Source organism: Polypterus senegalus, chromosome 14, assembly GCF_016835505.1.
Source record: "Polypterus senegalus isolate Bchr_013 chromosome 14, ASM1683550v1, whole genome shotgun sequence".
Taxonomy (NCBI): domain Eukaryota; kingdom Metazoa; phylum Chordata; class Cladistia; order Polypteriformes; family Polypteridae; genus Polypterus; species Polypterus senegalus.
The window spans coordinates 30,543,971-30,571,158 of record NC_053167.1 but is presented as its reverse complement, the minus strand read 5'-3'; the positions used below and the strand labels follow the sequence as shown (position 1 = coordinate 30,571,158).

General features: G+C 36.6%; 1 protein-coding gene across 2 annotated transcripts in view; it reads right to left on the bottom strand.

The window, feature by feature from the left end:
- Positions 1 to 5,187: 5,187 nt before the first annotated feature.
- LOC120514202 (cadherin-like protein 26) overlaps positions 5,188 to 27,188 on the bottom strand; it is a 67,134-nt gene continuing 45,133 nt past the window's right edge. Inside the window, exons 10-18 of one of the 2 annotated variants that reach the window (XM_039734434.1) lie at positions 26,383 to 26,613; positions 25,685 to 25,903; positions 20,884 to 21,002; positions 19,337 to 19,369; positions 17,749 to 17,781; positions 15,973 to 16,074; positions 14,209 to 14,256; positions 13,634 to 13,723; positions 5,188 to 10,716 (exon numbers count right to left, since the gene is read on the bottom strand). In XM_039734434.1, the coding sequence (XP_039590368.1) occupies positions 10,519 to 10,716; positions 13,634 to 13,723; positions 14,209 to 14,256; positions 15,973 to 16,074; positions 17,749 to 17,781; positions 19,337 to 19,369; positions 20,884 to 21,002; positions 25,685 to 25,903; positions 26,383 to 26,613 (1,073 nt within the window). In that variant the 3' untranslated portion in view covers positions 5,188 to 10,518. The remainder of the gene's footprint in view (positions 10,717 to 13,633; positions 13,724 to 14,208; positions 14,257 to 15,972; positions 16,075 to 17,748; positions 17,782 to 19,336; positions 19,370 to 20,883; positions 21,003 to 25,684; positions 25,904 to 26,382; positions 26,614 to 27,188) is intronic. The other variant, XM_039734435.1, reaches the window with a different exon arrangement.

Sequence of the window (27,188 nt, the reverse complement as noted above, 5' to 3'; positions counted from 1 at the left end):
GCTGTGTAACCGACTGTCATTTTTTGCATTAATTCGTTTAACTTCATCGTTTCTCTGTGCTAGGATTGCCCGTGAACTCATTTTTACTATTGATCACCCTTCGTGATGAAATCTCTCTATTATAGTACAAAAATTCTGTGATGAGATGAGATTTGGACATAATACGTCTTCTTTAATTGGGAACTTAAAGTGAGGAAAACATTAAAAGTTATAAGTGCTGAGAGGACAACTGTTTCTGTCAAAAGCATTCACACGAATGAAAAATGAGTGTGCCATGTGCGCGGTTTTCTATGGTTGAGAGGAGGGCATGACTTGAAAAAATCTCATGGTCAAAGTCTCAACTTGCAGGACTTGAAAAAATCTTCCAAAAAGTCTCGTCTCGTTGCAGGACTTTTTTTATTATAATAGACACATATGCAAAACTGGTGTTCACTTTTCACTACGTTTGTGAGAAATACCTTTTATACACCAATCATTTTGTGGTTAGTTTTCTAACATATTGTAAAATAGATGATAATAGTATGGAGTATATTTGATGAAAATAATATTTTGCATTAAAGAACTTAACCTTTGCGCTAGAAACACCGATTTCACATAAATGAAGCGACTTGTTTGCTCTTGTTCAAAATTGGTCTCTACTATTTTTTCAGTGAGTACAATTTATCCAATTGGTTAAATTCAGGGTGTTCAGAGTGCACATATTAGCTGCACAATCCAATCAAATTCAGTCCAGTCTAACAGCATTCACCTATCATTGGTTTAACTGTGTGTGTATTGCCCAATCCCCAGCTCATCTGTTGCGAAGATGATGGAAGTAGTGAGATTGCAATGATGTAAAATTAAAAAAGAAAAGCTGTGCAGTTCAGCAGCAAAATATATGTGTATATTATGGATCACCAGGGAGTATATAGCCACTCTAACGCTGACAAAGACAGGAAGGACATAAATTGTCACACAACACACCTTTATTTATAGGTGGGGATGCGCTTTCTTCACTCCCCACAAGAGCACAATGTCCACAAGACAAAGCAGTCTTTACCTTCTCTCTTCACTCCACCTCCACTCCTCTTTCAGCAAGCTTAGTCCACCTTCTTCTGGTTCCTCGAATTGAGTGAGGCAACAACCTTTAATTCTACTTCTGGGAGTGCTCCAGGTGGCTCATCAGTGTTACCAGGAATCACTCCCAGGTGTGGTGGAAGTCCATTGAAGGGCTCTGCAGCTCCCACTGGTGACCCCCACATAACCCAACAAGGCTGTGCCAAACTTTGAGTCCCAGCATGCCCTGCAGGAATACGTGGTGCCACAGCCACCCAGAAGGGTTGCCCTCTAGTGTCCCAGGGGAGGTAGTGCCTCAAAAATGCTCTCTCCCCCAGTCCTTCCATCCAGCTGGCGTAATGGCCAAGGCTGCCCGTCACTATATATATATATATATATATATATATATATATATATATATATATATATATTTCAAAGTATCAAAGTGCTTTTGAAATTTTTGGGTATTTAGTTTTTCAATTGGGGGTGTACACCTAAATACTGATGTCCTCTCTTAGTGGCTGCAACTCCAGATGTATTATTTTGTCAAATGTCAGTTTTTTAATTGAACAGAAAATAGTGTTGTTGTTGATGAGTGAGTCAGTCGGTCAACTTTGCATCATATATAGTATATATATATATATATATATATATATATATATATATATATATATATATATATATATATATATATATATATATAATTAAGTTAGTTAGCCACTCTTTCATCTTCTTCTGTGCTGCGTCCCCACCAGGTTTCTTCCCCTTGCCCCTCTGTCTCTTGCCTCCTCCATCACCATATCTTTCCACCTCTTTCTTGGCTTTCCTATTTTTCTCAATCCTACTGGAAATCATCTTTCCACTCTTCTTGCTGTCCTCTTCTGTCAAAAGTTCTTGAGTGTGATGTACCTTCCCAACTCACCAGTTACTTAACTTCTAATAGATGGAACCCTTTCAGTTTAGTTTCAGAGCTCAGCACAGTTGTGAAACTGCCCTACTTCAGGTAACCAATGATTTGCTTATGGCAGCAGTGTGATGATGCGGGTTCACTCACAGCATGCTCTCATCGTCCGTCTGGGAGCCCTTGAACCGAACACCGTCGGCAATGTCACCGATGAGCTCGGCAGTGAGGCACAACAAATGGAGCAAGGGGATGGTGTAAAAAAGTGGCAAGTGCTTTTATTAAAAACAACCAAGAAAACAAAGCCCACATTAAATAAGTGCAGTGCATTCAAATCATTAAATAAATAATCCATAAAAACAGAAGTGAAAAGTGGAGGTTAAAATCCATTAGAAAAAACTCTTTTAAACGTGGGTAAAACAATGCTGGAAGCAGACTCCTTTAAAAACCAAAGCCCAGTGTCTTCATTTATCTGGCGGCTCTCCTGCTTCTTCCATCTGGGCCCCGCAACAGGAGAGTTGCCTTCTCAGCAGCTGACCTTTCTACTGTCTGGCTGTCTCCCTGGCTCTGTATGGCTCTCTTACCAGACCAAGACCTGGGGTCCTCAATGGCCAGGTCTCTCATGCTGAGGCACACCTTCCCACGACTCCTGCTGCCATCTCTGCCTTACGCGGCCAGCCATGCTTCATACCCGGTCACTCCAGCTCCTTGTTCACTTAGCTGGAGCGACCGCTTCCTTCTGCCCCACAGAGTGTCGGCCAAACACCACTGCTAGGGCTCACTGTTCAGCTGCTTGCCTACCTGCCTGCGATCACACGCTTGCTCACACCGGTTCTCTCTCCATACTGCTTCCTGCAGCCTCCGGCTCTTTATCTTTTACCTTCTGCCTTCTTTCTTTCTCATTACTTTTTTTCCCCCAAACTGCCTTGCGCTTCTATTTATTAAAAGGAAGTGGCAGCTGTAGCAATCAGCAGCTCCTGGGAACAATTATGGATGTGGACGGTTTCTCACCTGTGCACTTAGGTAAGGAATGCCCACACCACAAATGCCCCTGGAACTGCTTCAGCCACTCAACCCCCACGCCCCCTTGCTAAGCTGCAAGCGCGGTGATTATTTATTTAAAACTGGCCTCTTGACGTGAGCTGTGGACCCACTATACCACAAGCAGACACTGGACAAACCAGCGTATTAATTCTGCTAGACCTCAGTGCAGCTTTTGACATCATCAGACATGACATTCTACTATCCAGAATGGAGAACAACTCTCTCTTCCGTGGTTTAAGTGCTATCTGACTGACAGGTAGGAGTTTGTTAGTCTTGGCAACAGCAGAACCAGCTCAGCGCCAGTCACACAAGGTGTTCCTCAGGGCTCGGTCCTCTGCTTTCAAGCGCATATATGCCACCCCTTGGTCATATCATTCAATGCTATGGACTGGGTTAACTTTTTTATGCAGATGATACTCAACTCTATTTCAATGTAAAAAATGAAACTTCATCAGAGTTTTCTCAGCTCACAACTTGCCTCAGTGAAATTAAAACCTGGATGGAGCAGAACTCTTTGAAATTAAATTGCAACAAAACTGAACTCCAGCAAATTGGCACTAAAGTGCAATCTAAGAAGATGAACTCCTTCTCAGTCACTCTTGACGGTATGGAAGCATATTAGGGCAATGGAGAAGAAAAAAAATGCAGACTCAGTGAAGAATAAAAAGTGTATGTTGTAACAAAGGCGCTTTATTGCGCCCGACCTGACACAGATGGACACTGAGGCACGTATGAAATAACTAAACGTTTTTATTTTTCTTCACCCGTGAGCGCACGTCTTCCCCATGACCCACAGGCAATATACAGTCCAAAAGCACAACAAACCCCAATCAAAACACTGTTCCTTTACCACCACTCCTCCTCAAGCTTCATCTCCTTCCTCCCAACTCTGGCTCCTTGAGTGGTGGTGGCTGGCCCTTTTTATAACCCACCCGGAAGTGTTCCAGGTGCTTGACCACCTGGTCCTGATTGCACCTCCGTGTGGGGCTGAAGAATTGTCCAGCCAGGCTGCTGATTCCATGCAGCTCCCCCTAGGAGCCATCCGAGCCCCCAACCAGGCTGTGGAGGACTCCATCTCCCATGGAGCCATGCGACAGGCTGGGGGATCAGTGTCCGCCAGGGAGGCTGCCACCAAGCGTCCCGGGGGAGGTACTGAGCACAGATGCAGCAGGGGCGTCTCTGCCAGGCATTGGACCCGGCTGTCCGCCACAATGTCTAGGTTTATTCTCAACATTTCCACTTTAAACCCTTGTTTTTTATCTCTCTAGTTTAAGTTTGCCATGTCGTTGGAAACTTCATCTTAACATCAATATTTCATTTAATAGATATTCTCAAGCTCCGTCATAACTAATGTAGTACATTAAATGCTTTATATTAACTGTTCCTCGACCCAGTTGTTAATCACTATGCACTTCTTAAACTGACTTCCTCTTGCACTGAGGAGGCGCAGGCAGCGATCGCCGCACATAATACTCTACATTCACTTCATGATATTCCTGCTCTCTGAACATTTACAATGCTAAGATAAATACTTGATATCATTTTCATGATGAAATGTATTAAAGTATTTATTAAACATGCAGGGGTGCGGTGTTGCACACTGCACGAAGATGCTGTCCATACACAAATATTAAATACTAGTAACGGCGCACTGCACAAATACACTTGACTTGAGCATTCCTAGTTTTCATCCTCTTTCTCTGTATGTTTAACATTCATTTGCTCAGGTTGATGCACTTGCTGCTTTCTGAGCAGCTCTTCTTTTCTCCATCCTAGCAGCACGCTTCTTCTCTTCTTTCGTCGTCATCTGTTCACGTTAAAACTGATTAAGTCAGTGTTTGTGTTGCAATTACTTAGCATGTTTTCTTTAATTTTTCACTTAAGCTGGCATTTAAGTCTTCAATCTGCCTCAAGAATGATTTAAGATATGAAGACGTAGGGGAAGTGACGGCAAAGGTGGTCGGGATGAGAACGGCACCACACAGCTACCCTGCTGGCCGCTGCTGAGAGTTGTTTCTACAATAAAATAAAATAAAAATAAAAAGAAGAATAACCTTGGAGGTCAATCATCACCCCAAACCACATTTCAGGTCAGTTGTTCAAATGGTTTGCGAGTTACAGGTGATTTAAAATCCTGGACAGACAAACAGACAGCCACAGTAGCGTATTATATATAAAGATAAAAATAAACACATGAATAAGCTAAATGTTTACAGCATCTTTTTCAGGTTTATTTACTCAAGAAAAGTGACATTTACAAAAGAATGATCTGTATTTAATGCTTAATGTCAATTATCCCAACACATTTCTGAAATCTCAGCATTTTATATTATCATTAATATTAAGAAAACTGAAAGTAAAGTTTCCATAAAAAAACGAAAGCATCACCAAATATAAGCAAAATAACACGGGTAGTACTTGCAGATAGTTTTGGCTTCAAGAAGTACTGCACTTTGTTTTGTATATTGCTTTTATTTAATACAGACAGAAATCTAAATCTAACAAATTATGATTTTTATTTTTTACATGCTTAAACTTGTATAGATATATAAAATATTTACAGATATTGATTTGTAGCTGTCACATAATACACTACATCCCCACTTTATGTCTTGCGCTATCACAATCATTAGGTGTTGGTTTTGTCCTTTTCAAGAAAAGCACTGTATATAGTATGGTGCAAATGGTGTATTTGTCTTGAATATATATAATTCTATAAGTGCTCATTTTTTTCTTGAAGCTTTGTGATATCATTCTCCAAACTTTTTACATCCATCAGCTTTTTATAGGACGCAACTTTTTTTCTGCTTGGAAGTTTGCTCATTTCTTGAATTGAACAATTTGATAGATAGCACTTTATGTGTTGCTATTGGTGTAAGCAGGTGATGTTTTTTATGATTTACTACAAATTTAAATAAAGATCAAGACAAAATGTTTATTAATACTCCAGCCAATCAGAAGTGACTTAGATTTAACCTAATTATTTGAAACAGGCTTGTATAATATACAAGTTCTGTTTGCTTTGAGGGATGTTAATTATTCATTTGGACTTGAGCAAATACTAAAACTGCAGACACCCACTTACTTAAATGAGTATTTCCAAATGATTCAGTCACCAGAACTAGTGAAATTAACGTTTAAAAGTGACAAAATACACTCCACAAGAACAAGGATAATGGATATCAACGGAAAGTCTGGAACAATTTATATAAAAGATGACTTTTTATCCCAAGTAGGTGCTGTGGTGTGTTCTTCTGTGCGAATGCCATGGGCCAAAGGTCCACCGAGTTAATAACTTCAAGAATTGACTAAGCATAGTCACTCTTCAAGACAACCATTTTCAAAGAAGCAGTCAAGTTGCTCCATCTGAGTGTCATTTACATCCCATCTAGCTAGGAGGTTTGAGATAATGACAGTCAACTTCCATGTTGGTGCACATGGAGAAGATGTAGTGGTGAGCACTCCTTCTAAGACACTGTCATGTTCAGGTTTAGTAAAAGAATACTGGCTTGAAAAAAACCTGAAACAGGATACACCGTAGCTGCCTGCAGTCACCCAACAACAACGATTTCAGTTTTAGAATAGACTTCCGTATGTTTGATTTGCATTTGCCAATCTTTAGAATATCCATTCTACCTCAGTTTCCAAGAAAGCCTTAATGAACTCAATGCAATTTCTTCTGTGCCAAATGTAATATTAGTACAAAAAACGGACAGTTCTGAAATGTTTCAAATATCAGAAATTGCTTTCTTGAAAAGAAAATGAAAGAGCTTGGAAAGGAATGCAGTAAAAACCAGAAAGGGACTCTCCTCAGTGAAAGTGTTTTTGGTTCTCACAGCAAGAGGCATTTAAAGAGTACAGTATGGGTTCAACATTGTTCTTGATGGCCATATATAAAGTGCTGCTCTGCATTTCCCCAAAGCCCTTTTTATATACTGTATATAGTCTATAGTGACATCTAAAGACTATTAATAAACTCCAAAGTCTGAATTTCTCCTTACTAACACCCATTACATCATCTCGAGAAGTAAGAATTTTCTATAAGTGAGGCCTTTACTATATGCTTACAACTTCTTCCTACATGTAACTTTGCTGAAGGACCAAACAACTTTTACTGCTTACGACAAAAAATTGTGGATGGCTTTACAGGAAAGTTTGTTTTGCACTATAAAAAAAAATAACGGTCTCATTCAAAGATCGGCTTTACAGACCACTGTCTTGACTGTTACCTTACTTCCTTCGCAAAAACTCCATAAACACTTATTCTTGTCCTGCTCACGTACAAAAATATTCTGTTCATGGCAATGTTAGTTGTTTCCAGTATTAATATTTCTCTGTGTAGGGGCATCTGTTCATGTTTGGATGGCTGATCTTCCTGAGTTATACCCCAGTATTGTTTCATGGAACAATTAACTCAGAATTAATAACCGAAGTGGGCACTGGGGTGTAACTAGCAAAGTGCTGTGCCATTGTGGATAGTAGTAGCTGATAGTTATTACAGTGCTGAATTGCCAGTTTTCTGTGGACAACTTGTCATTATAATTATGGGGGGAGGATGCATGTAATAATAAAGCACAAGATACGAAAATTTGAATGGATAATATGAGTAGTAGATAAATAAAAATGATGCATTTCAGGGGCACCACCTCAAAGGAAAGCATCAGTCAATGTACTACTGTACAAAAATTAGAATTCATTGCTTCAGCATACCTGTAACAAACAAAGGTAGTCACAGATATTATGAGGCTGGCCTGTTCCAGAACAGAAAAAACACTTAAGATACATTTACTACAGCTGTACAGTCAACATCTTTTATGAACATAAATTGAAAAATGTTTGTTTATTATACTAAAGTAACAATTTTAAACAAGGCTATGATCATTCTGAACCTCTGCATCATTTACAAAGCAGCTGAGCTCTGTCTGTGTGCAGTTTATATACTCCACTGTCTGGCTGGGTTTCTCACCAGGTAGTTTGGCTTTCCTCACACGTCTCCAAGTTAATTGGTGTCTTTAAAATGGCCCCATAGTTTGGGTTTAAGTGTTAACTGTGCTCTGGCATGGATCGATGCCTTATCCAGGACTTATTCCTGCCTTGCCCCTAATGTGGCAGCGATAAGCCCCTGTTTTCCATGACCCTGCACTTGATTAAGTGTGTGCAATGGACAGATATATTTTACAAAATCACTAACAGAAAGTATCCATTAATTCTAATTGTCAGGTTCCATACATGTATATGTCAGATGTCAGCATTTAACATTTGGTATCAAAGTTGTTTATTAGTACTATCTGGACGATATGTTTTAAAAACGTATCAAAAAATAAATAGTAGGCTTAATCTTAAACAATAGCCTGGCACATTGCTTTTTTATTGGATTAGCAACTTAAACTATCTATATGAGCTAGAGAATTACAAAATAAAACATATGTCACCTAAATCAGGTAGTAAAACCTGGGGACAGTCCCGATATACAGTAGGCATATCAATGCATTAGAGGAGATATAATGTGTGGTCATAGCTGAATGTGTATACTGCATGCTGAGCTCCAGTTAGCTAAACAGGGTGATTACGTTTAATGGCCACCATTCTTTTATGTGTTATAGTCTACTTGAACATTAATGTACAGCTTAATTAAAAGCAAATGTGTGCTTTATAAAGCCAAGCAACTACAAGTGACAAAAGCTATTTTCCTTTAGCACAATAAAATAAAAAAATCCCACCATTTTAAACACTACCAGTGAAAATCTTAATACCTCATCTGTTTTATATAATAATTGTCATTACTGACCCACTGGCCCTTATGTTGTGCAATAAAACATGTAATCGTTCTTAAAAATACCTCAGTTTTAAAAAGAATTAAACATGCAAAAGGATAAAAAAATCCAGAAATAAAAAGTAAAATAATGAAACCAGCCACTTAATGTATTTCCATGTAATTTTCCAATTAATTTACCTAACCTAAATGTAATCATCCGTGTTGCTCTAAAACAGTTTACTGTTTAAAACATAAACATAATTACTGTTTAAATATGATTTTAAAATTTGAATTACATTTTTAATTTTAACAATAATTTTTAAACATAATTATTATGATGAAGTCACTCCAAGTAGAATTTCAAATTGTGTATAATAATTATAATTACAGGCTGACAGTAAATATAAGAATTTCACCAACATGCTGGCTACCTGTCCATGTTCAGAAACTCCAAGTAATTTATCTAGAAGAAAATCTCTGACCTAATGAAAAACTAAAGAAAATGATCTGTGTCTTCACTAAATGCAATAGCAGTATAAATGAACTGTAAAGTGCTAGTCTTAACTGTAAGCTTTTGCTAAAAGACAGACAAAGACTGATCTCTTGAAGGAAAACCAGCTTTATGATCAATAAATATGTTACCTATGTAAGTCACATTAAAAAACTTAATTTCACATTGAAAGACTGTGTTTTTTGTTCATTTCACATTTTTTTTTAATATTCCATTAAATTTATTTTCATGACAATCATGCTTCATGAGCTTGACTTGTTGTACTGTTTTGCTGGCTCTTGCGGCCTAATAATATCTGCTGTCGATATTTCACATAATGGTTGTGGGAATCTGGAACAAACTGATACGTTGCAGAAACCTCTAAAAAGCAACTACGTGAGATAGTGGGACAACTTAGTTATCCTAACAAGGCTGACGGACTTGAATGGTCTCCTGTCATTTGTCAAACATCTGTTTCTAATGGACTGTGCCATTTCCATGGAGGTTAAGCAGAGCTCTATGAACTCCATAAGTATTACTTTTATTTAGGCTCCCCATTCTCTCTCATACATATTATGTGTTGGCAAATTCACCTTCTAGCCTGCAGATAAAATTACTAATCCTCATTGTGTGGAAGTCAGATCTGAAATTCACTGCTTAGGAGCAGGTTGAATAAATATAAGTTGTAATTTCCCTTAATTAAAAATTCAACAAGACAGTATTAAAATATTAGCACTCCTACAGTGCATTTAGCATGACGTTAATGGACACCACTGCATAGTTAAATATGTCACCTGACCATTACTATACAATTTATATATCAGAAGTTTTAAAAAGACAAAGAGAAGTCTTCTTTTAACAGAAGAAGTCAACAATAAAATCATTAAACTATAATGCTTCATTTGCAATCTAGAATAAAATGAGAGCCTAAATAGACATCATTAATGTAATGTCAGTTAATAACTTTAGGCCCAGGACAAGAGTGATCTGAGATGTATTGTTATAAAGAGAGCAACTAACGTAGGTCTTACTATATTTCCCTTAATGCTAAAGTACTGAGCACAGCAGCTTAGCAGTAAATTGCAATTCCTGCAAAATGAGAAACGTACTTCACAAAAGAGTCCCCAAGTACATTAACAACTTGCAGCCCATAATACATTATAAGCGAGTCTTTCTTGTAAGAAAGTAATTCTATAAAAGCAAGAAGGGCATGTGAGCACAGAAAAACGTTTTGCTCCACATCTGCAATAGCAAGTGTAGATACATCTGAATGTGGATTTCACTGGGAAGCTTTTAAGCCTTCTTTGGTTCAGAAGTCAAAATGCTTGCTAGAGCCATGAATTTCGGTCCAAGTTCATCCAAGTCATCGGGTGTCAAATCAGGATCTTTTATGGAAATGGCATCCAAATCACCAACAGCTGATTCGTCCTCCTCTGAGTATTGATGGGGCTGGTACTCCTCGTAACAATTGCTGTTATCATTATATACTTTCTACAGAGAAAAAACATAAGAGTTGATAAACTGGTGTTTAGCTAACATTCTTCCCGTGGTATGTGAACACAAGACCTTGCAGCCTCAGCCCTCTCTGTAAAACATGAAGAGTGAGCTATGAAGCCTGCTGATCCTAAGAAATATTGGATTAATATTGGAGGCTTCAATCAAAATAAGATGAGAGGGAGAAGCAATTCTGTGTTCACTGAAAGAATGGCAACAATAACATAAACCAATCAGTACATCAGAGGAAAGTAATCCATGACGAAACTGCAAGATGTATAAGATTTGGCTGGTAAAACTGAAACCAAAGGGTATGAGCTGACTTACAAAAACGTTTAGTGAAGTCAGTCACTCAACTCTACAAGAGAACCTCTTTATGTGTTAAAGATCTCCTAATCCATAGGTCAGTTATTCAGTGGTATGCTTACAATTTGCAAAACACCTGCAATTTTATCCTAAAATACTACTAAGTAAATACACTGGTTAAGAGCCCAGTCTGAAAGGGTTTCCTAAATGTGGACTGTTCTGATTTTCAATATTTACTTAGCAAAACTTTAGCAAAAATGCATGCATTTTTCATTATTTGTGCATACAAATGGATAAATGACACATGGATTATGCAAAATGAGTAACTTGAGATTCTTTTCATGCACGTTTTTAATATACAATGTATCATAAACTTGATGATCTCCATTTTTCATGAAAACATGAGATTACATTTTTTTCTTAGACATTTCCATGAAAACCATGGGTTAATTTACAAGATGGAGACTTGTAAACTGTCTTTCAGCATTCTGCCATTTATGACTTTTCCACCTATAAAAAGTCCCTTATACTGCATTGCTCTTTTGGATATTCTTAAAATTTTTCTTGTATCCAGATGTTGCTTTTTCTTTTTGATTCTGCCTTCCCAGCATTTACAGGACCTACCGCCTGTTTTATTACTATGAGGAATTAGTAAACTCTACTGTGTTAGAAAAAAGGTTAAAGGCTATTTCGATGCAGAAAAGGAAAGCAGGTTAAAGACACAATATTTCAGTTGTAGAGCCATTCATTTTGGTATGATTGGCATGTTCACATCTGCATAAATGAACTGGTCAATGGGCAATAATTGCAATAGAGTTTGAAAAACATGCACCAAATGAATTAGGTGTGAAAACGCCTTAAGACGCTTAGAGACCTTTATATAGACAATGTATTTGCATCTCATGAACTATTACACTACATATTTAACTTTTTAGTTGCACAAAGGTTGTGTTAAAAGAAACCTACCCAATTTTCCACACCTCAAACCCATATCTATCATCTGGTTGGTCTTGATGAAGACTCAAGGCAGCATTTCAACAATATAAAAATATTTCAAAGAATCTAACCTTCAATAATCCTAAGGTAATATTGAAGAATGAATGACACTTCAGTTAGCATCTCAGAAAAGGAGTGGACCTCAGTCATACATAGTAGAAACTCTAGTTCTATATGCTCCCAGCATTCCATAATTCAACAAACAAAAAATCTTTCATTGATCATATTGTGTTAGATGGCTGGCAGCTCAACTCGGCCGGGACGCCCTGAAGGTGGAAGGATGGGGAAAGGCACCAGCTTTTGGACACTGCCTCCCCCAAAACGCTAGATGGCAGCATCCCTGGTATATAAAGGTGCCCCAGATTCCCGCAGGACATCCTGGGACTTGGAGTGCATGTTGGGTACTGTGGGTGCTGCCAGGAGGAGCTGCAATAGGACCAAATGAGTCATGCCTCATTCACAGGCTGGAAGTACTCACGAGGACGGGAGCTCTGACGTACTTCCGGGCTGAAGAAAAGCCAGTTCTCCACCTGACCTGGAAGTGCTAGCAATTCACGTGGATGATGGGCAGAAGCACTTCCGGGTCAAGGACTATATAAAGGACTGCTGTAGACACAGCAAGCGAGCTGGAGTTGGGAGGAGTAGGACAGAATTGCTGGGAGTTGTGGAGGAAAGAGTATTGTAGTGATTTATTTATGTATGGTGGCTGTAGTGAAGAAGAAAAAATAATTAAAGGATCTTCTTTGTGCTTTTTTCCCTGTGTCTGAATGTCTGTCTGTTGAGTTTAACGGGGCGACAGCAACCCCTAACGTTTCACAACATATATCTTGCTTAAAATTGTCTAAAATGTACCTATGGTAAGATCCCACTTGTGACTGCTGTCGTTAAGCCTCAGTATCACTAGACCATGTGCTTTGAGAATGCAGAACATTAATATAATTTGGACAAAATCTTTACATATTTCTCAGGCAGTCTTGATGTCACAATCACTCCAACTGAAGAAGTATAACTGAGTTGGTAAAGGAAGTTCTGTATTATTTCAATTGTTTCATTACTATGTCCATTTTTTTTTAACATGGTAAGAATTCATTAAGAAAGTTTTCAAATAGTTGACAGTTATTGACACTCTTATGCTATTACTTGTATTATATTTTAAAACTTACTTTTCTGCTAGTGTCTTTCTTTGTTTCTCTTTCTTTTTTGTATCTTTTTTCCTTTATATTTCTGTTCTTTGTTTTTTCTGGACTAATTTTGAAGTTAATTATTGTATGGGTTATGTTATTACTATTTGTTTGGTTGAGTAGCATGCTGTTGTAATGTTCTGCTTTTCAAAGATAACATTTACATTGTAAATGCATGCATTAAAACATATATGATGCTTTTCAGCAGAAGAAAACAGCCATTTTATCAGGCCTGATGGAAAAAATGAGTAGAGCACAATACAGAAAAAGACTGAATGAAAGCCTGTATTACTTTACAATATAACTGAAATGGGGGATACATTTTGGTGTCATCAGGGTAGTGATCCAGAGCACCTATTTGATTTATTAACTATATTAGTATTAATAGTAGTAATAAATAATAACAATAAGCATCCTCATAATATGCTCACCTTTTCTAAAAAAATACGGTTGGTAGCCCACAGGGTGTTCACATCATGATTGTGCTGATATGCAAAAGTCCTGTTTTTTTCTTTTATAGTCTGTTTGAAAACAGAAAAAAGATCACAATACATATATAATTTCAAGTTGCATACTTTTTGGTCAAGATCTGGATTGATACTGCACAACAAGAAGTATATCGAAATAATAATAATTCATCCTTCCATGGCCTTAGTGAGATACAGAAACTTACATTGCTCTTTTCCAGATTTAAACAGATTAAATTTGGTTCCTCTTGATTTTCAAGATAAACTGGCAAGGATTTAAGAGGAGCTCTGGTTCATTTGCTAACTAATGCTAATGTTCATAAAGGAGCATTCTATCTTCTGTACTTCGAGATTATTTCTAATGAACTCGTACTTTAGACAGGAAGAATGGTCAAAAAATATTAACCACTCAAAAAGTAATAAATGGCTAATTCTAGTTTACTTTAAGGATAATCTAAGTTAACTATATCTATAGTAATAAATGTAAGTTTTAGTTTCTACTCTGCTCTCCTGAAAGAAAATAATTGTGAGTTACTTGCCTGTGTGGCATTTAAAAGGTATCCACTAAAATGATTGTCATAGATGTTCTGAAAGACAAGAAAAACAAAACAAAGCAAGAACTGTATCATCCATCAGCACCTTCTTAAAATATCATCTCTCTAAAACTAAAATAAATTCAAGTCACTAAACAAATATACTTAAAATGCACATTACCCATTATTCACTTGAAATATGCACAGCTGTTAAAAAATTGTATTCTTTAGTAATTATGATCAAAGTTTTTCTCCACCTAAATAAGTAGCAAGTAGACACGGTCTTGCTCAAAATCCAGACTCTTGACAGGCTTCAGTGTGCATATGTTAGCGAATGAATTTGGTGAATTAATGTGTGTTCTATGAAGAACTGGGTATCTTTTGTACTATTAATTAAAATTAAGTTATGAACAGTATTTTTATTCATATCCTTTATTGTGGTGCAAGACAGTGGTGACATGGTGCATGTTGGTTGGAAATGCAAGTTAAGAATTTCCCTGTACTCTGCACATGTGATAATACTACTGCTACAACTAGTCACTATGCATCTGTTTTAGGTGTTTAATTTGAAATAAATAAATAAGTAAATAAAAAACACATATTTTGTTTTCCATTTACTAGTCATTTTACCGTGAAAAACAGCCTGGCCAAAACAAAAAGGGAAAAAATCTTCCCTTCTTTCAATGCGTTATATTTTGTCCTAAGCACTAGCTAAGGCCAAAGTTAATGAATATGTGTGCACATTTATAGATGAATTTTCAGTTTGTATATTGTCTCCTAATTCCCTTGTAAACCTTAACTGTAGCTCTATAACATATTTTAAATTTTATCACAGATTGTGACAGACTGCACCTTTCCATAGTACATGGCTGATCTGTTCAGTGTGAGCACAGAACAAAGCTGAAGCCAGCCCTGTAGGTGACACTTATTTCAATGTCCACTGCAGAATGTCATCTCTGTTGGGCAGATCAGGTTGTGAGTCAAAATGAATTGATCTTTATTTCATCCTGAGCACTAACTCAAATGCTTTGTTGAGTAATTTATAATATCCCAATTCAAAGGGAATTGGGCGCACTGAGGAGTAGGTCTTTGTTCCTCAGTAAAACCAAGTTACATTAGTTGAGGGAAGTTCAGAGAAGTCTGTTTAAAAATGCAGAGGAGAGTCTTCAGTGTGAACCTCAGCCACAGGAGTGCCCAAAAGTTATAGATATATTTTTATATAGCACCAATAACAATATGTACCAACACAAACTATTTTAATCCACTAACAATATAAAAGTACATATCCAGTAGAGTACACAAAATGAACAAGACTGAGAATATCATTGGGTCTCTGTTGTTGAAATTCACTCATAATTCAACCAATCAAGTTTAAATTCAGCTTAACCATAAACCAAAAAGTGCCTGAAGAAAAAGTAAAAATCACACACTATAGAAAAAAGAGCCTTTCTTTCTCATTCCCAAAAAAAGTACAAATCCTCTGAACTAAGAAGAAAAAAATCAACTTAGTAATTCCTAAATAAGTCTTATTCTTTTTAAATCGGCTCTTAAAACATGTGAAATCTTGAGTCTCTGATGGCCATTTGCCTCCCTTGTGGTGTTGTAGGCTAACTTTGAGGCTGATTGGTTAAAGGCAAATGACAGTCAAAGATGTTGTTCCAGGAATAATGGAAACTTGATGATAACAAATTCAAGAACAAATTTAACAAGGATCCTCCAAGTATACACTGACAATTTATAATCATTGGTAATAAAAATCTAGAAATGTACCTGATTTACTTGATAATTCCGTTGAATATTAGAGCTTTGAAGATGAGTTTGTTGCTTCGACTCTTTGTAGGCGATAATGTGGTTTTCATTAATTTTGCCATTCTAAACAAATCAAAAATATATACACACAATAAATTATGTTATCCATTATTTTATAAAGAAACATTTACAAGCAGTACACAGAAAATTTTAATATCTTTATAACAAGAAAGCAGGCAGTTTTCAAAATAGAGCAGGTGAGCATTCAGGCATACATTTTATACGTTGTAGCCTGAAGACCAACATGTCATCAATTAAGCCACACTGTGCTACACTTCAATATACTAGTCCAATGTTACAGGAGAACAGCAGTTTGGATGCTAGTGACTGCTTTGGCTCACTTAAGAAGGTTGGCAAATAGATTTATTTTTTTATGTTTTGAATGGTTACTTGAAAACTATATGTGTCCTAAACAGTGTTGGTGCTGAACATCTACACAGTATTAAGTTCAAAACCTGGCATTGCCTTGGTGGAGCCTTTATACCTTGAACATGTCGTAGTTAGGTTGATAGGCGACTACAATTTGGCCTGGCAAATGTGGCTTTGAGTAAATTTACCTGGAGAATACCTTGAGCAAAATCCGCACAAACAGTAGACGGTTGTGCAAAATCTACACAGAATGTGACTGGATGAGAATGAGTAGTGCTATGTAACTAACAGAGTACTTTTCTGTTTACAATATTTATTTATTTTTTAATACCAGGGCTAATATTAGTATTTCACTGGAGCTTCTTACTCTTGAATATGCTACATACAACTGCCCATCAGTGCCATAGATCAATTTCTGCTTTTCCTACTGATTGACTTTAGCTTTGATGATGGTCATTGGAAACACAATTTTATTGGAAACTGTTATTTTGAATTGAAACAAGTAATTAGTAGAAATAATGGCAATTTTGTGTATAAATATAATTTCACCCTGTAGCACATCTTGTAAAAATAGTAACTTCAATTAGATTTGAATCTAACATTTTGATCTGTAATTTTGTATAGTTACAAAGTTTTGGAAGGTTTATATCAGAAGCAATATACATTGAATTGTGCCTTAATTTATGTTAGTATTACACACAACTTTGATGTTTACAGGCTGGACATTAATATTGCCCATGAAATGAATTAAATGTTGTAAGCATTACAGTATACAAAAAAGAATGGATGTGAAGAAATATGGTAAACCATATACAATGTCCAACTGTAAGTTCTGTCCGCGGTGGTCCCTTTTACTGAGCTGAAGAAGTGTTTAACAAAGGATTTGAAGAAGGACCGGCAAGCATACCAGCAGCTCTCCATTTGTGCTTTGCAGACCACAGTTTAGTGGCACATGTGGTCTGACCTCCAAGAGGACACCTTACTTCTGTGCAATACTGCATGTATTTCACCACCAAGTGTCTGTTATTCATCCACCCCGTGTTCAAACCATATGTATATAAGCGTGCTCATCAATCCAATTCAGCTTGAATTTGTATGGATTTTATACAGCATCTATCTATCTGCTTCCTGAGAGACAAACTATGAGCAGGAATAATACTTCCGTGAAGAGTGGTCTAAGAATGATGGGGCTGGTAGACACAGTCACTGTCACGTGTGTCTGTGTAAATTGAGTAGGCACTGCCTTTTTATTCAGCAGTAAGTATACACTTTCTTGTACACCTACACAAAGCTTTCAGACATTTGTTGTCTGGTCTTTAATTTGTATTGTATTTAATTTATGCTAAAATGGAAATGAAAAAAAAGTACCTTCTCATTAACAACTGGCAGCAGTTTATCCATCTAAAAGAAAACAAAATGAAAGAATTAATTTGCCCATTAAATGAATTGCATGTTTTAAGCATTATACAAAAAAGAACGGATGTGAAGAAATATGGTAAACCATATACAATGTCCAACTCTATGTTCTGTCCGCGGTGGACCCTTTTACTGAGCTGAAGAAGTGTTTAACAAAGGATTTGAAGAAGGACCGGCAAGCTTACCAGCAGCTCTCCATTTGTGCTTTGCAGACCACAGTGTAGTGGCACATGTGGTCTGACCTCCAAGAGGACACCCTACTTCGGTGAAATACTGCATGTATTTCACCACTAAGTATCTGTTATTCATCCACCCCATGTTCAAACCATATGTATATAAGCATGCTCATCAATCCAATTCAGCTTGAATTTGTATCTATTTTATACAGCATCGTGAAGAATTAAAAAAAAAAGGGGGAACAGAACGGGAGTACTGCGTAAAATGAATGATGCAACTTGCTAAGCACTTCCTGCAAGAGCCTCATCAAACTTTCACCCAATTTGCTTCTGGCAGTGATGTCTATTTGCATAAAGTGGTAGTCCAATCTCTCTGCACTGTTACAGCCTCAGCCAGGTCAGTGGCACTGTTGTGCTGGCAGCGTTCATTTGCTGAAATACTGATGCACTGAAACATCCTTTCTTAGCGGATACAGCTGTACAGTAGATGTACTATCCTGCCAAATGTCAGCTTTTTAACTGAAAGGAAAATAGTGTTGTTGTTGATGAATGAGTGAGTAAGTCAGCCTGTCATTTTTGCATCATATAAACAAACTTAAGACAGAAGAAGTGATCTGTCACTTCCTTGGACAGTGTAGTTCTCTGCCATTAAGTCTGAATGGAAAGCAAACAGAGAATGGTGGTCCAGTGTCTTGTAGCTGGGGAATAGACTGTGCATGTAAAATGGGGTGTAATCCTTAATAAATATAAGAGAATCAGGTACGATGGTCCCAGGGGCCTCCTGGAGCTTGTCAAAGTAAACCCATATCTATCTATCTATCTATCTATCTATCTATCTATCTATCTATCTATCTATCTATCTATCTATCTATCTATCTATCTATCTGTCTATCTGTCTGTCTGTCTGTCTGTCTGTCTGTCTGTCTGTCTGCTTGCTTCCTGAGACACAAACTCCTATGAGGAATGTACTTCCGTGAAGAGTGGTCTAAGAATGATGGGGCTGGTAGACACAGTCACTGTCACGTGTGTCTGTGTAAATTGAGTAGGCACTGCCTTTTTATTCAGTAGTAAGTATACACTTTCTTGTACACCTACACAAAACTTTCAGACATTTGTTATTTGGTCTTTATTTTGTATTGTTTTTAATTTATCCTAAAATGGAATACCTTTCCATTTTGGAAAACTTCATTGGAGTGCTGAGGTTGTGTTTAGAACCCTCCACAATGTTAATAAGATAACTTCGGTAATATTTTCTATTTTTGTAAATACAGTAAAATCATATACAATGCAAGCAGCAGTGAGTATAAGCATCAGAAGAAAAAAGCTTTAGAAGAAAAAAAATTTTTTTCTAAAAAAAAAAGTACCTTCTCATTAACACCTGGCAGCAGTTTATCCAGCTAAAAGAAAACAAAATGAAAGAATTAATCTTAGATTTTATGATGATTTTATTGATTACAGAAATTAATTACATTTAGTAAAAATCTTCCTTGTGAAAGATTCATTCAGACATGTTTCAGTTTAAAACAGAGATACTAATTTTATTTTCTACAACATTTCATGTACTTTTCTGGAAAAACTAATGTACTTAAGTGCACAGCAAACAAAAAAGTACCAGAAATCTTGGATTTCACTTCATGTTGAAAGGTATTTACTCTCTCCTTGCAGTGACATTCTGCTGTGACAGGTTCAGAAGGTTTGGAGAGATAAAACATTGCACTACCACCTACATTAAAATAATTTGCGTAAATAAAAATAATAACAATAATCTGAAACTCTATATTGTTGGTTTTGTTTCATGGAAGGAAGCTCAAAGATTAAGCACCTACTGTATCTTGTTCTTATGTTCCACTGGCAGTGGATGTAATTTTAGAGGTAGCTGATTTTAAGTAACAATTGCACAATTACAATGAGACAGAATATGAAAAACCTCTGGAAATTATATTAATGATTTGCAACCGGGAAAAGAAATGCATCTTAGAAGAATATTTTAGAAGGTCCTTCTTCAAATAATCAGTTACAAATAATAGATGATTCAGACAATCTATAACTAAAATGTACATTGTTCTGGTAACAATTTACATGACACTGTGTCTGATTAATTTTGCTTACAATGGTATGGCTTTCATATAAAGATTGACTTCTGTTTCTGGTTTCATTGCTAAATGAAATAATCTGTCTATCACTAAAAAATAATCAGAATCAACCTCATAATAAGCTAGTACCACACTTTCAGAAGTAAAGCAAGTGGTGCTTGAAGCTTACATTTAATTTGAAGATACAACTTATCTCATAATGGCTTCAATGTGCTCCAAGAAGTAGAGCCTAACCTTTCTTCTGAAAATATTGGTTTGGTATTAGAGATTGCACCATCTAACTGCTTCAATAAACTGACATTTAGAAGCTGTCAAACAGTAAATTCTCTCTGTCTTCTGTCAGAATAACTTGAAATTTACTACCCCAAGATGAATAAACATGGTTGTGGCAAACAAGAAAAAAATATATAAATATATATGTCCACTGAATGTTCTTGTGACTTTTAATTAACACACATTAAGCAAGGAAGGGGTTAACTTTGTATTCCTTTTTGCGATATACCTAAACATCAGTCTGAGGACAAACTGGTTTTCGCTGGATTCAAACTGCTTTCTACATGTCTCTAAGTTTATGACACCTCAGGCTTTAAAGTTTTCATATATATATTTATGTACAGCACATAACAGTTGTGGTTAATGACAATCGTTTAAACTTCCAATCTGCCTCATTTCTTCTTATCACTAAATGCACTGGTCTAAGGTTTATACTGTAAATGAAACATTTGCATAGTTTGTATTCACATTCCCAAAACTAGCACACAGTACATTGTTTCATAGGAAAATAAAGCACAGGTTTTGAAAAGAATTAGATCATTTACCATAGGATCAGTTCCCTTTTGCTCATGATTATAATTTATCATGTAGCAGTTGTTTTCTTCACTTATTTTTTCTGCCTCTGGAGCGTGGAATTTGCAGACAAAGAGAGCAAGTAAGGCCGCTGAAAAGAGAAAGAAATGACAGGAATACTTAAAAGGTAAACCAACCGCAAAAGTGAACTTTCTGGCTGAGATTTCATCTGAAAATAGCTCTGGTAATCTGGCACGCTGAGCCTGGCCATAATAGCTTGAGGTTCACTATTTCCCAGTGTCAAAGTATGAGATAAGAATATTAAATTATATGAAATTTCTCTGATTCTGGAATTTGCATAACAGAAGAAATACAGACATTATGTTTTGCATCCACACAACCAAAATATAGATGATGGAACAAAGTGCAGGTGTCTAAAACAAATGCAAAAATGGCTAAAGATCTGAGGTCTGTGAGCAAATATTTTAGATTTATGTTAGAATATTTTGGGTTCAGTTACTGTATGTATACATTTATCAATATAGCTTCCTTCTTTGAGATAGATAATTTAATTTCTTTAAAAAATTACAAATTCTTAGACAATAAAAGCAAACAATTCTGCACAGGGCTGTGTAGCATAATGGGAACATAGGTTAAGTTACATTGTGTGCACTTCTTATGAAGCAATTTCATAATTATTTATTTACAATTGTGGTATACACAGTATTAGTTTTCTACATTGTAATGAGTTCAAAATTGAAGCATATTTTATAAATGTAAAAAAACAACTAGCTCGCTTTTGATTTTATAATGGAGCTTATGGATAGAGGGGTTTTATTATTTAAAAAAAGCCTTAAGCCTTATTGAATATATATCAATTTTATCACGCCAAAAATGTTATTGAGTTACTGTTATTGATCTGTGTCTTGAGGTTACACACATATTGTAAAACAGCATTTTCATGTCATTTCATTAAGGAAACAAACAAGAAGCAAGCAATTGCTGTGAGATTCAGCCCTTTTAAAAAGAAACCAGCTCTGTGCCTCACGTTACAAAGATCATCTTCCTCAGTGGCACATTTCAGTTCCAGGAGAATGGCTCCATCTAGACCAGGGGTGGCCTGGAGTGTCGCAGTGGCTACAGGTTTTCATTCTAATTCTTTTCCTAATCAGTGACCAATTTTCACTGCTAATGAACTTTTCCCCCATCAATTTAATAGCCCTGTTACAAGAGTTCAGCCATCTGAATTGATTAATTTCTTCATTAAATGTCAGCCAAGCAGAAATGAGATATGAAACAAGCTAACAGATGACCAGCTAAACTGGGGCTTCAAACTCCAGCCAATTTCACTCCAATCACTTTCTAAATGTGAAGCCAATTCTTATTGTTAATTAAACCCGTTATTTAATTCCATGGCTTGTTGCTGCTCTCATTCTGCCACAGCATACATTTCGAAAACTGTTGTTTTTCTGTTCTTTCTAAGAGCACCGTCAAAATGTTTTGGTGACCTGAGAGATCAACCTTACCAAGACCATCACCTCTCTTTAATTTCAGATATTGTGTAATGGGCACAGGGGAGCTGGTCATGTGGTGGCTTGTTTTGTGTCTCATTGTTGTTTGGCTGCTAAGTAAAGAAAAGGAAACAAATATGGGGCCAGAGTCAAGTTAATTAAAAGAAGTAATCAGCAGCAAAAACTGGTCACTAATTAAGAAGACAGTAAGAATGAAAACCTGCAGCCACTACAACACTCTAGGCCTGGAGTTCGCCAACCCTGATCCAGACCATAATAATGGAAAAAAGTCATGCGATTCCTAATATTCTTTCACTGCATAGAAGGTTTTTTTCTTTACTTCACAAAGATTCTGCCTCCTGCCGCTATATTGTTTAAACATGCGTGTACTTCAGTGAGAGAGAATATTGAACAGGCATGTAAGCAAGGGATTGAAGGAAAGCAGTATGCATTAGTGCGCTGAACCAGCATTCTTCTGTTTCAGTGCCAGACTACCTGCTGTAAATAGTTCTGTATCCACAAAAGCAGCCTACAAAAACAGTGAGTACCTCTAATCATTTGTTTCCATTGCAAGCACTACACAAAGAATGTAATCAAGTAACAAGAACTACACACATTATAAGCATCCATCCTGATTATCCAGGGCAGGATCATGGTACAGATGGAGCTTGTCCCAGCAATCATCGCACAGACACAAGGCATGTACAATCACTGGGCATGTCGGCAATCAATTGCAGGGCGAATACACAAATTATAGGGCCACATTAGTAATGCCAATCCACATAATCTGAATGTGTTTGGAGTTTGGGTAGAAACTGGAGCACTGCATAGGGTGGGGGGGGCTAACACAAACTCCATGCAGGGAACATCTGGAATGTAAGCCCCAGTCTCCTTTACTAATAGATAGCAGTGCTATTACTGTGTCATCCAATAATAATAATAATAATTATACATCAATCTAGTCATCTTTGTAATCCTCTTATCCAGGTCAGGGTTGTGGGACTATTGGAGCCTATCCCAACAAGCATCAGATGCAAGGCATGAACAGCAGCTGGATTATAATAATGCTCTAATAATAATAATATTAATAACATCCTCATCATAATAGTTGTGCTTGGTATCTTTCATCCATTTAATATATTCATACATTTTTCTGCTACAGGCACAATAAGAATAATAATAATTAAAAACAATCCATCCATCTTGCTAGCCCACTTATCGAGGGCAGGATCACAAAGTGGCAGGAACAACACAAGGCACAAGTTCATTGCAGAGTGAACACACAAACACACGGCCCAATTTATTAACGCCAACTCAACTCACCACCTTCCCATTTGTTGATATGTGTACAAAGTACAATGAAACTCACTTCAATGCCACTGGGTATGCATCTCACCCCATAGGCTTTGTAAAATAACAACACACAAAGTACAGTAGAATGCCCTGGGGATTCAGCTTTATGTTGTCATAACTCCAAATGATCACAAAATGTATCCTTCCTAAGAGAAAGTAGGACTAAGAATCTAGATAAAATAATTATTTCTAGTTTCCATTTGTTATCATAAGGATGCCTCATAAATGCAAAAAGCATACTTTCTTAACTCAAAATCTTTTTTTCATTTGAAAGTCGACTTATCTGGTAAGTTTCTTTTACCTTTTAGTATAGAAATAATGATAGAAAACACTCATGAGAAGCATATTGTTAAACTGACTCATCAGCAGCTTTAAAACTTACAAACATTCTAAGCAATCAGTCCATTTATAGTGCCAGCTATAATAGCGAGGATAATGTAAATAGTAAGGTGGAAAGATTTAATACTAAAGTGAGAGCTGCTGTTGACATAGTTGCACCTGAAAAGACAGTTAAAAAATCTTCTAGCATTGTTATACCATGGTAGACCCAAAGAGTGTCTGATTTAAAGAGAACATGCCGTAGAGCTGAGCGTCAATGGAGGAAGACTAAACTTACTATCCACCACGAAATATTAAAAGTCAAAATAACAGAATACAATCACACTGTCCGTCTTGAGAGACGCTGCTATTTTTCTAAGATTATAAATAACAATGCTAGTAATCCCAGAGTCTTATTCGACGATTGATCGTCTGCTAAACCAACACTGAGAAATTAGTTCACGCGTTTGTTTTCAGTCGACTAGATTACTGTAATGCAATCCTCTCAGGAATACCCAAAAAAACATAAATCGTTTGCAACTAGTGCAGAATGCAGCTGCTTGAATACTAACCAGGAAAAGAAAATCCGAGCACATTTCTCCAGTTTTGATGTCACTACACTGGTTACCTGTGTCATTCAGGATTGACTTTAAAATTCTGCTTATGGTTTATAAAGCCTTAAATAATCTCGCCCCATCTTATATATCGGAATGCCTGACACCTTATATTCCAAATCGTAACCTTAGATCCTCAAATGAGTGTCTCCTTAGAATTCCAAGAACAAAACTTAAATGAAGTGGTGAGGCGGCCTTCTGCTGTTATGCACCTAAAATCTGAAATAGCCTGCCAATAGCAATTCGCCAGGCTAATACAGTGGAGCACTTTAAAACACTGCTGAAAACACATTACTTTAACATGGCCTTCTCATAACTTCACTGTAATTTAATCCTGATACTCTGTATATCCAATTCATTATAATAACTATTCATGGTGGCTCTAAAATCCGTACTGACCCCTACTCTCTCTTCTGTTTCTTTTTCCGGTTTCTTTGTGGTGGCGGCCTGCGCCACCACCACCTACTCAAAGCACCGTGATGTTCCAACAGTGATGGATTAAAAGCCAGAAGTCTGCATGACCATCATCATCATCAAGTCCATCCGTGAGAACCCTAAATACAAAGAGGACTATTTCATTTATGTTAGGTTGAATGCCCAGAGGGGACTGGGCGGTCCCGTGGCCTCTGAACTCCTACAGATTTTATTTTTTTCTACAGCCTTCTGGAGTTTTTTTTTTGTTTTTCTGTCCTCCCTGGTCATCAGACCTTACTCTTTTTCTATGTTAACTAATGTTGTCTTATTTTAATTTCTTATTTAGTCTTTTATTTTTCTTCATTATGTAAAGCACTTTGAGCTACTTTTTTGTATGAAAATGTGCTATATAAATAAATGTTGTTGTTTTAAGGTTTTTTCTTTCTTGGACCTCAGTACCCTAACACGTGAGATATTTTTAAAATGTAATTAAAAATGCTTCAGTTTAGAACATAATTTTAAGTGGCAAAATAAGTGACATGATTGTGAAGAAATAATTTAAACTTGAAAAATACCTAATTTGTCCTTTAAAATTAAGGAAAAATAAAATGCAGTCTTCTTACCCAACAAAAACAATGCTGCTCCTAGAATGATATAAATGGCACTGAACGTAAGCCCAGTATGCATGGACCTTGAGCAAATTGGAATGTCACCTGTGCAGTCACACACAATGACAGTTAAGTTCTGTTTGACAGTTTCACCCTGCTGGTCAGCGATTTCCATTTCAAGAACGTAAGTGCCAAGTACTACTTCACTTCCCTTGATGAGATGCACAGTGTATCCTGTGAGAAAATTTAGAATTAGGAAAGGGGTAATGATCGGATATGCTATTCAAAAAAAAAAGGTTACAGTTGGGAAAACATCACAATGTACTTTTGTGTAAACTATAGCTATTCATGGCTTAATGAAGGCAAATATCTCTTTGTCATGTCTTTGAGTGCAAAGCAGCAGAGTTTAAAGCTAAGGAATATTATTTGCAACCTACCTCTGGTTTGCTTTTTAATCTTATGAAGTCACTTGATTTTATCAAGAATGTTACTCTTAGGTTAAAATGTTCATAAAAAGCATTAAGAAAAGTACACAAAGCGATATATAAAACCGATGATTAATAACAATCTACATGTGAGAGTGCATATAAAATGAAGCTCTAAATATAGACACAATCCCACAGACCAATGGAAAAAGAGATCATTGCAACCTACATTTTTTATCTGTTGAAGAAAACCTCTTTAAAATTAATTCATAATGTTTTCAGTCTTACCATAACTTGAATCAAGTCTCCATTTGTTTTTTAACTGGTCTTTGTTAAGCAAAGTGAATGTAAAAGGTCCAGAGTATGGCTCTTGGTCCTCATCTATTACGGAGATGTTTGCCATGGAGGCTGTTTTCCCCTGGCACATGGTAATGTGAGTGTGGTTAAGACGAGGTAAACAATCGTTGACATCCTGCAGGTTAATAACTAAAGTTCCTGTTCCCGTAGCAGGGGGCTTTCCTAAGTAAGAAAAACAGTGTTAGACAGATATTTACCATCGCTTGTCACATTATTTCCTACAGAAATGTGTTGTATATTGTGAGAAAAAAACACACCCAGAAGTAGCTGCAATTCTTATAATAATCAAAATTTCACTTTGCCACTAGAGGACTTCATCATAGAATTAGTAACTCAACTGCTCTGATTTTGGTTCTCATTACTTGTATATGTCAGCTTTGTACCCTTTAGAACAATTTAGGCACAATTTTCTTTTGTTATTAATGAGTAATTCTTTTTTTAAGTTTTGTGGGTGATATCATTAAGGTGCCATTTTGTGTGTTGTCTTTTGTAATATCTGCTTTGCTGTTGGCAACAGCGTTCACTGCCAGTTACATGGCTGATGACAGCACTATATATGCTGTTATGACTGCCATTTCCATTTAATGATGGTGTCACAGTAATGCAGGCATCCAAGTTTCTGGATTCTAAAACAGACTTTGCACTGCATTTAGTTAATCAAACTCTTGTAGCGAGTCTGAACTTCTGTGTGTGAATTTTGACATCGAATTTGGATTTTTTTTTTTGGTTCAGCAGGT